Raw genomic sequence first — 15,702 nt, forward strand, 5'->3', positions numbered from 1 at the left:
AGTCTCTCCATACTAGCCTTATGGAGGCATTCCGCTGCTCATGTGTAGGGCAAAAGTGTGTAGGGGGATGGTGGGTGGCACACATAAGCGCCCACCCCCAACATCCTTGCATGCGTGGCTTCACGCATTGAGCATGAAGGTCTGCATAGGGCTCTGTCAGCTGAACATGCTTACAGAAGTTTGGTGACTGCAAACTCTGCCTTATCAGGATTTCCAAAACATTCCTTTCAATACGGACTCTTCATACACACACACACACACACACACACACAGTAAAGTACTATAATGTATTATGTGCAAAACTACTGCTTTATCATTTGCAAAATGAAATACAGCATAAATACATGTCAATGTAGCAAATCAACATAAAACATACAAATCTTTACATACAGAACACAGTTGCAGAGCCAGACACCTACATTATTTTTATGACCCTTGAGTATTAAGGTATAGTGAATAAGAATTTAGCACAGAAGAGCAGCCACATGGTTTGAAAGACATCCTAACTATCAGTGCCAGCTCCAGGTTTTTGAGGGCCCTTGGGCAAGACACCCTCAATAAGCCCTTTCCCTCAGTGAGTCTACCTTCCCACCATCATTGTCACCAGCTGCTCTTGCGCCTCATTCTCTTTCTCATCATTATGGCCACTTGCTTGCTTAACTTACTTACTCGCTTGAGATTCAGTGAGTAAGTACACAGTAGCATCTATTGCTCCTCTTTTTCATTACTACCATTGTCTGGGCCAGAGTGAGAGGCAGGTGAACAAGTAGATTGCAATGGTGAAGAAGAGAAACTTCAAGGGGCTTTTGTCAGTGGGCCCATACTGGAGTGTGGACCCTTGGCAGGTGCCCGGCCATGCCAACCCTTGATGCCAGTCCTGATTCTGGACAATTCTGGGTTTGGTAAGTCCCCTATCGATAAGGAACTTATTAACCAGGATTTTAAAAATCTATTACACAAGTATCTGGATTTGTTGATGCTTATTTTAAGACTTAATGTTTATTCTACAAAGATAATTATTATACAGACTGATAATTATTTCCCAGACTGATTGTTGTACCTAACAGAGGATTTAAATTATTCTGTTGTGACCTACTGAGGACAGGAAAAATCCCCCACCGTAGTGCAAGATTGTGCATTTCTCCCTGTTCTCTTGGGGTTGCAGAGACTACTACAACTAGGCACAGAAGGTTGGGAGATATGGTTTGCCTTTTGGAGACTTCATTCACACCCAGGGTATAAGAGATCACCATATTTAAGGCTCGAAAGAAAGTTCTCCCATGTTATTGGAAGCTGAGCATGTTTCAGCTGTATGATTCTATGCATTCTGAAGAGTGTCAAAACTCAAAGTTCTGCTATGTATAGCAGAGCACTTTTAACTGGCACACTGAATTTCATATTACCTTTCCATTTCTAACAGTCCAGTCCATGTTTATTACAAAGTCAGTTCCACTGAATTAAGTGGAAGTTACTCTCAATTACTACAGTTAAAACTGCAGCCTAAGACCTAATCTACACAAGCAGCTGAATGAGGCCTTTGAGGTAAGTTGTACCACTTCAGGTGAGGGATGCCATTCTTGAATACGTCCCCATGTAAAAAAAAAAACATACACACTCCCTGCAAATAAAACAGAAACACCCTAGTACAGGACGGAGAGAGCTGGGCTAGTTTTCCACTTGCAGGTGGAGTGTATATTTTTATAGGTGGGCTTTCAAAAACAGTAACACCACCACCACTGCACACATACAAGCTGAAGTAGTACACTCCATTTTACCACCTCATTTTGCTGCATGTGTAGACTAGGCTCAAGTCTTGGCTTCCTGACATCTTCAGATAGAGAGAAACCAAGAGGTTGTATCTCAATACCTAGTGAAAACAACTTTTACCTTTTCAGCCACAAGCAAATGTGTTTGACGTTGCTTGCCTGTGTGTGTATAAAACCATTAAATGCACCAACTCATTTTCCTGCTGTTTTTAACACAACATATGTCAAATCAGTATTTGCACACCTACAATCTTTAAAACTTTAAAAACAATTCTTTCACAACCTCCTTCACCTATGTTATGCAAGCAGCCTGAACCAGCAGACTAGGGGTATCTTCACAATACCACTTTTTTTCATTGGAGTGACTGTCACCCATTTCTACCCAATGTCCAACAAGAAGCAAAATCAGCATTCCACAAACATACATTGAACCACTGGAGAGAGAAAAAACACCTTTCAGCTATCTTCATTCTTTGACTTCCGCTCTATGTATAACAGTGCTGGTTAATGTATATTAAAGAGCAACTAAACTGTGTTAAGTAATCTTGAACACATCCCCTAAAACATTTTTTTTGCAAAACAGGTTCCATACGTCCTCTCACTGTCTTGGTCTCTATGTCCATCTCTTTCACATTCCTCATCTCTCTAATTTTAGCAGTATATAAACAATAATTCAGAAAGTGGAAAATTAGGTTTATAGAAGGCTTTGTGTAGCCTATGTGAAAAATACAAAATGCTTTTAGAATCATATCAATGTTTCTATAAAAATTTCTTTGATTTAAAAAAAACAAAAAAACCTTAAATCAGGGTAGAAAAGGCAAAATAATTCCTCACAGAAATGTTCAATGTAGTACTCTAAAACCAGCAAGAGATTTATTTGGTTTGTATATTAAATGTTAAAAATCACATGCATAATTATAGAATATTTTATAGTTTAAAAAAATAGCTTAAGAACCAACCATGACAGTTTACCTGCAACTGCTATAAATTTTTTTAAGAAATATATAAAAACATGTTGCCTTCAGTAAAATAATAATAATAATTATAATAAAACAACTATTTTAGAAAAGGCTGTTGCCATCCATATAACAGAGTTTACTGATGCTCTGCATCGGACAGTATTGCATATGTACACTGTTGAAATGGACAGCCTGCCAGCTAGTTTACAAAAGGTCTGGCCATCTGTATATTTCAGTGAAAATAGTGCTTGAACTAAGGATATGAATAAAATGCAATACAGATCTGCAGATGGACACACTGCAGTATATTTGTGAAGGTCAGTGAGTGATCCATGAAGTTCAGCTCCAGTGGTTGTGCACCGTGGGACTGCTGTTGTACACACTATACAACTGGCCTGATTGGTTATTATATGCGTATTATTTACAGTCAGTGATAGCAGTTGTTCATGTTCTTATTAGGCATTCAGTTTAGAGCCCTGCAGACCACTTAATTTCAAAAACAACTCAGTCAGCAGGTAAAGGAGGTTTTCAGCAACTTAAAACACAAGAATAAAAGCATCAGCTTTATGAAGTGTGGTCGCTGTTGTCATTCTGGAAAATGGCCCCATATGGATCACTATCAATGCGTTTATAAACAAAATGGAAGACCTGGGGCTGCGGCCGACTATGCAGTTCTGCTTTGATTTTTTGAGGATAGGTGTCTTCTGTCAGCTGCTGCCAGGTGTCATCAATAAAAAGAAATAGGCTATAGTCATCAGGATTGTTGACTTTAAATTTTTCAGCACAGAGCCGACACACATCTTCTGTAGTAATATAAGGTCTCACTAGCAAGGTTTTTCCTGTGCAGCCACTGTTTACTTCCTGGAATGCAACTCGCAGATAGTTCTGTGGAGTGGGAAAATATATGGGAAGAATAACAATTCACATTCAAGATCTAATCAAAAGTCCTACACGTGTACGTTTGTTTTGTTGAGCTCAGCAATCTGAATTGTAGTTGCTTCTCTTGCTAGCAGTCAGAGGTCTTCAAACTGAGTTCCAGGGAACCCAAGAGTTCCCTAGAAGCTTATCCAGTTTCCTCAATAAGGAGTTCAGTAAAGGCAATCAAGTTTCTCTAAGACACAGCTTGCTCACCACTACCTGCAACATACAATTATGGGAAGGTGTTGGGTGTGTTTTAAAGTGCACTCCATAGGGAAACAATGAGGCCTAATAATCCTGACCTGTGGTCTGTACAAATGTTGAGTACATCTTACAATATATCCCAGAATCTTCTTCAATGTGCAGGAGTTTCATGGCGGAGAAATTGATATGGTAAATGTTCACTAAAGATAGAAAGTCTGAAAGCCACTGCCTTAAGTAAATGGCCTCAGAGACAGTTCACATGATCCTGAGTAAGCTCTTATTTAACCTGCTTATGTGAGCAAGGGCATAACCCTATGCATGTGTAGACAGAAAGCACTCCTACAACTCCCAGCATTCCCTAGCCAGCCATACTAGCTGGGGAATGCTGGGAATTGTAGGAGTGTTTTTCCGTCTACACATGCATAGGATTGCACCTTAACGGAATTATCTAATGGCTCCAACATTTCCTCAGCTCATTAATTAGTATGCTATGCCATGAGATTTACACCAAGCTGTTTCTGAGGTGAGACCATCAAGTTCAGAAATCCCTATTCCTGAAGTGGCTGAGGCATTGTGCAGCAGGGTTTAGGAAAGAAAGTGGGACACTAAGTTCAGGAGCGAGAATTAAGATATATCCCTTCTATATTCATGATTTTTCAGGCCAAGAATGACAGGCACATCAGCTCTGCTAGTAGCATGGCTAAGCCCTATTTACACATATGGGACTTCATCCACATCACTAGCACTGCTGATGAATAGCTACAATTTTGCAGAACACAAATGCTTCTTAGCACTGCCATTGAAGAAGGAACTGGCTTCAGTAAGATATTCCTTGCATGTGGAGGAAGTTTGGGAAGTTAGCTCTGTAAGATGATTTCTGTGCTTTTTCAGAGTCCACTTGGAGTATCAGCCCTAGTTGTATTAATTATAGGCAAGGACTGTGGGAGCTTCTCTGTCATGAAATTGTTGTGCTGTATTTTACAGGTTAGTGTTTGGGGATAGGTTTCTATATTTAATTCATATAGTATACAGATTCTGGTGAACAGATAGGTTCTTGTTACTTGCATACCTAGCTGTTGTTCCCAAGTTTCTTGCATTTTTCATTTTGTCAGAATGCCTTTCTCTCTCTCTCTCTTTTGTACACTGTACAAGTAATGTTTATTTACTTATTTATACGAGTATTTATATGTTTCTTTTTGGCCCTAATGGGCCCCTAAAGCAGCTCACACACAACTCAATTAAAATACAATGAAATTATGAGCAGAATAAAACAATCAAAGCATAGTTAACAGGGAGGTGAAAGTTTGTTACATTTCTTTTTTCCAGTAAAATAATTGGGAAGTTTTGTTTTTAAACACAAATATTCTGACCATAAATAAAACAAGCGTTCTATAGACTCTGAAGGAAGATATAAAAGGGGGGGGGGAATAAAGAGAAGAAAATATAAATGAGGAAGGAAGGAAGGCTAGAAAAGCGGAATATGCATGTTGGAATACAGTTTGTCCTGAAACTACATGAAATGAGTCACTAGAGGGAGGAACTAGGTCAAATATGGGTCGAAATGTGCATTCAGGATGTCACAAGCAAGACTTTTGTTACTAAGGGGGTGGGGAAAACACCCTACGTGCTTATGGCATTTTTGTGTAGGTGTCCTTTTTGCAAAAATTACAAACCAAGAATAAAATACAAGAATAAAATGCAGGCAGTGAAGCACAAGACAAAAAAATTCAGGCAGTGAAATATAGCCATTCGCCTTCTAAAAAGACATGCAAGCTGAATTATCACAATATCTACACTGATGTTTAATTTGAACCTCCATTTTAAGTAGGCCAACTTCCCTAAATCAAATGGCAGGATAGTTATGAAAGAAATTCTCTCAAAGCATGAAAAATTTGAGAACACACAAATTAATAGTTTACTTCCATTCCCCTTAGGCACTTTGAACAGATAGGTATCCTGCAGGATTCCAAAGGGAATGTCTTGAAGCAATAATAAGCAATTGTCCAATTTGTCCATCATCTCCCCTGCTAAAAATAAAGCAGCAGTCTCACCCAGACTCTGCAGTCACATTACCTATACTGCATGTTCAATAAAAGCTCTCTAAGGCGCTCAGAGTGCAATTCAGAGAGTTATCCCTTCTCCAAAACCCTATGAGATAGGTTTCAGTGAGAGACTGAGACTTGTTCAAGCCCACCTAATGATGGCCATATTAGACGAGATGGTGGCAGACATGTGTTTCCCTTTCACGTGTCTTCCCTAGTCACATATACACCAGGATAAGCGTCTGTGTCTTTAACAGTAAGAAAAGCATGCAGAAGAAGGAAAATTAACCTTTCCCTCTCCTGTGCTATACTCCCCACATCTGGTTACTCCTTTCTTGTCTCACTTCTTGCAATAAAACCGGAAAGGGAAAAAAGTGCGTGGAACCACAGATGGGGGAGAGGAATGAAGCAAAAGCATAGTGGTGCATGTGTATGGAGGATTCAGCACTCCTCTCTCGTACACAGTTGAAGTAAAACCTCCTGCACTCCCACTGTATACATGAACAGTGTAGACACATGAATGATGTCCCTGTCACTTCTAGTTCTGTTCAGACCTTCATGGATGAGGGGGAACGTGAGCCAACACCATTCAGTGCAATCCAAATCCACCATGCTATCCACTGTACTCTGCCTTGTACAGACCAGAGATGCAGCAGAAAAACTACTTTCTGGAAGACATTAGTTGTACCTGAAAATCATCGACAGATGGGATTGTTCTGTTTGTTGTCCTTCGCTTATGCCACTGCCGGAGGGTATTCCGGGCTTCTGAACACAACAACCTGGCTGCTTGCTCTTCTTGGAAATTCTTAATTAAAGAAAGTGCTCCATATGCACTTGTCAAATAGTAGCCCCCTGTGAAGAAATCAAGACAACAGTATTCCAAAAACAAATTATTATACTAACATCCCAGTTGCGTATCACAGGAGAAACCATAATCACTACAAAAGACTCACTGCCCTGGTTCACACGTTAAATAACCCCTGGGTAGCCATGAACAAGTGGGAGAGAGCATGTGTGCTGGTTCCTGGCTGCCTGCCCTCTCTCACCACACTAAAGATGGCATCAGAGTGGGAGCAGGGGGATGCACAGGAACCAGCACACATGCTCGCTCCTGCTAGTCTTCTCAACAACCCACAGTTTGTTAACCATGTGTTGTTATGACACGCGAACCAGGTCATTTTGTAAATAATTTTCCTAGACAGACAAAACCGGTCAGCTGTCTTGCATTAAGTCCTGGTGGGCACTACAAATGCAGATTGTAGGGTCTGTACTTTGAAATAATAGTGATGACGGTGTTTTACAAACTTTGTTCCAAAGAGCCCTGGGGTTCCTCAAAAGCTAGTCTGAGTTTCCTTAATGAGAAAATCAGTATTGCTGGTCAAGCTTCCCGTAATGAGCATTTGCCCATCCAGTCTTCCCTTGCAATGCACAGCTGTATTGAATCAGCTTTGCTGCACTTTGGTCCATGCAGGGCTGAACTAGCCAGTGCTCTGCACCAGTAAAAATCACTTCACAGAACATACTTCCCGGTGGGGGTGGGAGTGAACGTCATCTGACTGGCAGGGGCTGCTCAACCAATAAGAGAGGCTTCCCCCCCACTCCCCCTCTTTCTCCTTTCCCCTGAAAGTCCAGATGCACCTGCATTTCAGGAGCACGCCTCATTGAGCACAAGGGGAGTTAGTTCTGAGTACAGACACATATGCTTGTACTGGGAAAGAGGGGGAAGGGAAAACACAAAGATGAAACCAGCCGCCATTTTAACCCGCAGGATCTCTATAACAAAGGATCAAAGTAGTTACTTCCTTAGGCAATAAACCAAACGAGGGAGAATCGGAGCCTCTAAGGAGCCCCTAAGAGCTTTACCGCACTTAGGGAATTGGGCTTTAAACTGTGCCATATCAATTGAGGGGGATCTCTGTAAGTTCTGATGTAGGCGTTCAAAGGGCAAGCCTCAAGCAGCACAATGGGAGTTACTTCAGAGGAGACACAAACTGGTTTGTGCAGGGAAGGGAAACACACAGGAAATACCCCTTGACTGGTGTCATGGTGAAAGGCACACCCCTGGGCAGGGCTAGCATACCTGAGGTTAATGCAGGGGTTGGGGCACACATCAACTATACCAAGGAGAACCCACCTCAAGGAAAAGAATCAACTTTAAGGAGTCTCAGGAAATCTGTTTTTGCCCTGATAAGCTCCGGGGTGGCTGCTGGATGGCCATGACATCATGTATCCCTAACGACCTCAACACACAGACAGCTTGGAGTAAATTGCTGGTGGAAACAGGCCCTTGGTTTCTCAGCATTGCCTATTATGGCAAGTATAGCACAACAGTGAGTAGCGTCGCAGTATCGCTTAAACTGACTCTCAGTATTTATCCTGTGCTCTGATGTCTGGTACACTTCTCTCAGGCCAATTGTACTCAATACTCTTCCACAGTAAATTGAATTCTGCCCCCCCCCCCTCCGCCACCCAGGATTCCGCAAAAGACAAGTGCAATTTGTTACAACCAGCGTACACACAGGAAAGTTTGATGCAGTTTGGAGGCCAAGGAAGTATCAGCATCCAGTTGCTTGGCAGGAAGACTGGCCCCGTTTGTTTTTGTTTTGCTTTAGGAAAGAGAAGTTCCTTGCCAAATTTAACTGCTTCAGCATTCTTTTGCTTTCAGCTGTGCCAGGAGGGGAAGGGCCTCTGGAGTCCTTCCCTGTTCCAGGCTTAGGGTGAGCCAAGCAGCTGCAGTTTCGAAGAAAAACTACTGAACTCTTTAGAATGGAAGACACATTCCAGGTATTCTTTCTAAAGAACAGACTGATTCACAGGTTTTCTCGCAGAGGTTAACCTATGTGCAGGGTAGGAAGAGTATACTTTGGGCTGCATGCATACGGACTGCGGAGACACTTCCTGTGTAGCTTCCCCGATCTGGGCCTTCTCTGACAGAAAGATTATCCTGTGTGTCAGAAAAGCAACCCTGTCCGATTGTTGATCGTTGCAAACTGGTCTGGGAGTCTTTTGACTGATGAGCAGGATGTAGATGCTATGAATGAATACGAGGGTTAAGGCCAGTATAGTGCTATGATTAAGGGTGCACTCAGATGAGGCTTTCATCCTGCAATTGCCCTGCCTGGCTCATGGAATTTTAAGAGGGATCCAGATGTCATCACCATCCACTTATAATCCTCTGATAAAACTGTTTTCCCACCATTTCTTCCATCTTTTTTCTTACCATGGAAAATCCGTTAAGAAAAGATGGAATATCTACACAATGCCTTCTGATAGTTAGCACTAGGACCTCTCTGTCTGGAAGCACCTCTAAAGGTCTAAGCTACAAACCAGAAAGGCCTCAGTCAAAGTCCTGCCTCTGCCATCAGTGCATGCGCTCATCCTCAGCCCCTTTTCCCATCTGCAAGATGAGGATAATAACACTTGCCTGCTGTGTAGGCCTGTTGTAGCTATTACTGAGAGAATATATGTGAAGTGGTTAAAACACTCTAAGGAGTTATATAGACTACCATTGCTGCTGCTGCAGATGTTTCTGTTAATGTTCTTCAGTTCCATCACTCCCAATTTTTCAAAATAAAACTTCTGACCCATGTGCTGGAAGCAATTTTGTAGTTACATGCAGAGGATGGTTGAGCAAAGCATAGAGAAGAAATGGCACAATCAAAGTGTGAGCAGCACATACAAATGTAATAGTTTGGTTGGCTGCATTTTACTGTACATAATCTGTAGCCAATATATATGGGCTACTCCTTCTCCCTGCGAAGAAATGTCTTTGTTCTGAATGAACGAACATGCAAGGAGGCAGACCGGCCAAGATTTTCGAATAGCACACTGCTAAATAGCAACATGAGTCTGAAGGAAGACTTATGGCAATTGCTGGCATGTTATGCTATGGACCTTCATGGTTTAAACGGAGAATAGGAAGAACAGGTGAAGTTCAATACAGGAGGGGCCATCTCCTCTGGGAGAGGCACTTCAGCTTCCTGCTTCAACATGGCTGCTGGTCTTTCTTTCATACTCTCTACAGCAGCTTCTATGCCTCTGAAGGAAGCCAGCTCTGTAACACAGATGAGTTATACCTCATGAAAGCTTAAAAAAAAATCTATATTGGCTGAATACAACCGTGTTCAATGAGAAAGATTTTCATAGCTCTTTTCAAACCCCACATCAAGAATTATGGTCTGATCCATCATTCCAAACTCAACAAGCTAAGTCACACTGAACCAAAGTTGCTATTCAGGAAACAAGCATAAAATCAGTCATCGCCATCCAAGTTTCTAGGGCCAAGTAACATTTTCCCACTTCCAGGATTACACAAAAGTGTATTCCTTGATAAAAAGTTCCCTCCGCACACCCTCCACATCAACAGAGACACAGGACTTTTAATCTTGTTTGGCTGGGGTTATCTTTATGTTTTGTTTGTAGGCATTACTTGATAAGTGCTGGCAACAAGTTAGAAGCTCTGGGATTCCTTTAAAGGCTCTCTATTCAGACATGCTATCAGTAATCAAATTCCTAGGGAAAGAGTCATCTTCAGAGTTTCAAGGGCATTTACCTTCTCCATGCAGCAAGGAAGGGTCCAGCAGCTCCATCATGTACTCAATTTCAGCATCTAACTCCAGCATGTCACACTGAGCCACGACGAAGGTCAGCACTGGCAAAAAGTCATCAGCGCCATACATCCTCCCTTGTGGGGGAGAAAGAGCACAAGCATTACTACAACTCTCTGCCAAGTCTGTTTGCTGATTTCCATTTTTAAAGCCTCTCTTCTGCATTGCTGTTTCCATTCAACAGTATCACTTTAGATCCACGAGAAGAGAACACTGTTCGACCATAAATGGATCCACTGCAGTAAATTAGCCTGAGGTTTTTAAGGACCCAGAGAAGGTATGACTGCAAACCCAATGGAACAGGAGCTCTCTACATGCCCTCACTAGCGGTCTAATAGTCTGGGTAAGTGGACCCACTTAAGGGATGGAACCTGTCTACAACACAATTAAACACTGAGAACGAAGTATGGAAAAATGTAAATATAGGGCTAAGTCTACCCTCTGTGTATATTTAAACTGTCAGTTTCTGGTACAACCTTCCATGCCGTACGTTCTTGTGAAACTCTTGACCAGTTCCATGGTTTACTGAAGATTCCTGGTTAGCCCTACCTAGTAAGCCTTGAAGGATACCTAGAACTCTAGGGAAACATAAACCTACACTGGCTTTTGGGCATAGACATTTTTATGGCTTAGTCCCCTTTCAAATTATTAAGCTAAGCTTCCAAAACAAATGTGACATGGAAGAGAAAAATGACATCACATTTTTCGTCGTTCTACACAATGTGAAAATGCAGTCTAGGGGACAGTTTATTGCAATTAAAAGTCTGGATTGGATCCAAACCTTTCTAATATAGAAGAATCCTACCCATCTGTGTCAATAACTTGTTTTCCTCAAAGGATTTCAGCTGCATATATTGCAGACTTCCACAATATACTTCCCACAGTATTAGGACACAAAAGTAATTGCTTACATCCAGCGAAGCTGGTCAGTTTAGGGACTCTTCTGCTATGGCGGTGCATGTTTGTGAGTGCCATCCCCTCTCAGGATGTCTGAACACATTCTAAGTCCTGGCTAGTCCTCCATTATCCAACTGGTCTCTCTGACATTAAGTGTTTCCACAGTGCCCTCAGTATTCTGGATGGCAACACAAGAACTGCTGCACCATACTAACACTCACTGCATGAATGACTCTGTTTCCCTACAACAAACATGGAGGTGAGAACATGACACATGTAATGCAAGGAGACTGACAATTTAAGCATATGTGTGCGCCGTGCACAGCACCACATGGGTACTTTGCCATTAAAACTCTGGTGCTTTTTGTATCAGAGCTTAAGAGAAAAAGCCTGAATTGGCACTAATATCAGGAGCCACTCCCAACTCTATAGCAATGTATACATAATATACACCATTAAATGAAGACCAACACTAACTGCTTTTATTGCTTCCACAAAGTATTCAGAAAACGGAATCTAAGGTGTAGCTAGACACGCCATTGATCTTTCCTAGATGTTCAGCATGTCTAGTCCCATTCTTCAAGAAATCTGTTATAGTCATAAGTAGGGAAGTAGGACTGTGTACAATCCACTCCGTCTGTATTTCGCAGATTGTCAGATGCCTTTTGTTCCATCGTCCACTCACAGACAGATGCGAATTTTTTCCCGTCATGCGGAAAAATAAGCAAATAATTACATAAGAGATTTTATAACAATTTACATAATTTACTTTAGTATGTAACATTAGCATATTGTTCAACTTATCCTCAGTAGAAATTTGCATATTTTTCTACAAATAAATATGCGCGAATTTCAGGAAAGTTAAAAAAAAAATCTGAAAGTTCCACAGATCGGATTCTTAGAAATCCAAGCTCGTTTTAGTCAGTCTTGAATTCTCCAGTATCCCCAGTCACTGCACCATCCTAGGAACAATACAGGCCTGAAATAAACACTTCCAGCCCATATTACCAGGAACTAAGATGCAGACTCTCTGAAGAGTGTATAAGATTACAAAACCCCAGAGATAAAATAAGGAAAATGGGAGGTTTGAAACCCTGTTGGGAGATGAAACATTTGCTCATTTCCTCTCCTTTTCCAAAAGCAACCATGAACAGCCAGAAACCTTAGAGCAAGGGCCAGCATTTACCTGAATTGTTCTCCATCACAGTGTAAATCAGTTTGCAGACTCGTAGTAGCAGCATGACTTTCTTTTCAGGGGAGTACATTTTCTGCATGGTCATGAACTTAACTTTAATCTTTTCAACATCTACAAAGTCTGGTGTTGGGACAAACACTCCCAACTCCTGAGGATTTCGCTGTCGGACAAGTTGAAGATTTTCTTTCAACTGCTTCCAGGAGCCGTCAGCTGTATGGAACTCTTTCAACATCACCTCAACATGGCCCTTGAGAGGCTTCAGGATGCACTTATGCATGGCCTTCTCTAACACCACATCTGCAAAGAGATAGGCAAGCTCAGTTCACTGTCTGAAAAGTCAGGAACCTGATTTTTGTGCTCCCAAGGGAAAGAAAGAATGGAAATTATTTAATGAAGCCAGAATAATAATTCAGTTAGATTTCCAGAGGAATCTTAATAGCAAAATCAGATTTCCAGATGCACTTTTACACAGGAAAAAAGACAACCCACAACCTACACTTCATCTTTATTCATGCTGATTTAGTTAAGAAAGAACTGTAAAATAAAAACAGTATACTGTGCAAAGTATGGACCAGATGTGTATGAATCCCAGAAATTTGGAACACGGGCCTCCCTGAATATTTTCTTTGAAAACCTTTAGCATGCTTTCAGTTTTTCTGAGTTTCCATCAGAAGCCACAAATCAGCTCTGCATCAGAAGCCAAACCCCCAAACATACTTTTTAATGCAATTAAGTCTTGACTTCCCCTGCAGAAGTAGTGTTTATACTTTGACAAGCAACAACCAGTTAACATAAAATGCAAGTATGGGGAGGGAGGGAAAACAGGGCAGGGAAGGTGCCGAAAAGTATGAACTACTCTGAGATGGACTTAGGCCAGATTTGGTAATCTGATAAAACTGTTGTGGGCACCATCACAAAGTGGCTGCCACGAGGGCCTGCCTACCTAGTCACCAAGAAGACACTTGTGAAAAACAAAAAACCTAAGCACAAGGCAGCTGAGGCCTCAAATCAAAACTATATACTTGCCTCAACTTTGCAGAACAAATACCCATTTCACAGAAGGAAAACTAGTGATGCCAAGAGAAACAAACCCCCAGAAGAACACACAAGCGAAACAACCACACACTAAAAAGCAAACTAAACACACTGGAAAAGGACACAGCAGTAAACAAAAAAGCTAGGCAAAACACTTCAGGTCACTCTCCGCTATGCCCCCAGCACCCCCAAGACTACCAGGCAGTGGCAGAGACCTCTTTCCTTTATAAAAACATAAACAAAAAAACAAAGGAGAACACCAGCCAACAGCTGCCCCATACTTTCCCCTTCATTTCTGAAGAATGGCTCTGGGCCTATGTGGGATGCAAAGTTCTATCCCACCAAGGGTACATACAGATATACCACTTTACGTGCAACTGGTGTGGTGTTAATGTACGTTTGCCTTTCTCAGTACACAAGTACCTTCTTTTCCATGACATTAGAATCTGATTTTCAGTTTTTTAACAATAAGGTGAGTTGGCCTTGATTTCACAACATGCAGGCATTCCCTGTTCTGCCCAGGCAATGCATTCCAGCTGCAGTCACTACCTCCACATGACTCTTTCACCCTGGGAAGTCTTCCCTGCTGCACACCTCTCCAACTCCCTGTCCCCCTTCATGTTCCAGTCCTCATTCCTTTACTTCTTCTAGTCCATCAGTACCATTTTCAAGTGTTTTCAGCGTTCATGCCAGGGCTTGGTGGCTTGTGCTTTCACCATAGATTCTTTAAAAAGTTGTATGATTGTACAGTTAAACATACATATCTACCATTTCTTTTTCACTCCTACCACTGCATTTTTACTAAATGGCCACTGATTTCTGTGAAGAAACACAGAAGCAAAATGAGTTCCTGGTTTTTATCATCTTTTGTTGTGGGGCCCAGACACAGAAGCAGGAGACGACTTATAACCTATTCCAAAAACATTCAACCCCAAATCCTACCAATAACAGTAATCCTTGCTTTCCATTCTGATTCCCCAATCCTATAGAAAACCACGTCCCCACTTACGATATCTACTTCCTTTCCTCCTCCCCTCACACACAGAAGTTATGCATGTCCAAAGAAAAGACGAAAGAAGCAAAGCCCTTAAATTTCAAAGTATGATTGTTCCATCGTGTGAACCATCATGCAAACATGTATATCTCTACCTGACAAACTCCTTTTGTTTGAAACGTTGTGTTCCAACAAGACTTGTCTGTTTGCTGTTTTTGTTGATGCTTATTTATGTGTAAATTGTTGGCAAACAAAATATTTTATTCTGTAAAGATGCTATCCTATGCATGTTTAGACAGAAAAACATCCTACAACTCCCAGCATGCCCAGTCAGCATGGCTGGTTGGGGCATGCTGGGAGTTGTAGGACTTTTTTCTGTCGAAACATGCATAGGATTGTGGCCTTAATGTTAATTATTGCACACCATCCACTGAATATATGTAATACATATATGTAATACTTATATATATAATACTTTTGCTACATCCAAAAATGGTAATAGTGCATGACTACAAACAAGATGGATAGATATTATGGAATGAGTATACAAGTCACAAAAGTACAATAGTATCCATTTTCAAAATCCTGCCTACCTATCAATTTATCAATCTATCTACACGCACACCTGAAAATTGAAAGGTGGGCCAGGAATAGCAACAAACGTTACTCACAGACATTCAGAGATTTATTATGAATCACTTTCTTGGTAAAAAAAGATGTCTAGATGGAGTGACTCCATTGTCTAGATGGAAGGAGTGACTCCACATCAGGGAGCATGTATGACAGTTCAGGATACATGAGGCTGGGAAAAACCCACACCAACTGTCAAGAACATGTATGCTTAGATGCACTCAGAGATAAAGCAAATCAGCTCCAAGTCACTAACACGTACTAAAAAAAAAGTATTAGGGATGGCAGAGTGGAACTTCTCACATACTGCAAAAGAAAAAACGGTTGGAAACAGCTCCTTTTGTTTTGACACTATAGCCCTAAAAATCATACATCCTTTTTTCTTTCCTTTCACCTCCCACATACAAACTGCCCCTGCAGCTGAAATCTGTGAACTAAATGCAACACTGTTTCAA

At 41.3% G+C, this 15,702-nt stretch overlaps 1 protein-coding gene across 4 annotated transcripts in view; it reads right to left on the reverse strand.

The window, feature by feature from the left end:
- Positions 1 to 268: 268 nt before the first annotated feature.
- RIN2 (Ras and Rab interactor 2) overlaps positions 269 to 15,702 on the reverse strand; it is a 102,540-nt gene continuing 87,106 nt past the window's right edge. For all 4 annotated transcript variants that reach the window (XM_084850741.1, XM_084850738.1, XM_084850742.1 and 1 more), the window contains 4 exons: positions 12,580 to 12,885; positions 10,442 to 10,573; positions 6,578 to 6,741; positions 269 to 3,610 (listed from right to left, as the gene is read on the reverse strand). In XM_084850741.1, the coding sequence (XP_084706867.1) occupies positions 3,290 to 3,610; positions 6,578 to 6,741; positions 10,442 to 10,573; positions 12,580 to 12,885 (923 nt within the window). In that variant the 3' untranslated portion in view covers positions 269 to 3,289. The remainder of the gene's footprint in view (positions 3,611 to 6,577; positions 6,742 to 10,441; positions 10,574 to 12,579; positions 12,886 to 15,702) is intronic.

Source organism: Heloderma suspectum, chromosome 4 (genome assembly GCF_057233095.1).
Source record: "Heloderma suspectum isolate Gila_16-S chromosome 4, 16-S_ref, whole genome shotgun sequence".
Classification (NCBI taxonomy): domain Eukaryota; kingdom Metazoa; phylum Chordata; class Lepidosauria; order Squamata; family Helodermatidae; genus Heloderma; species Heloderma suspectum.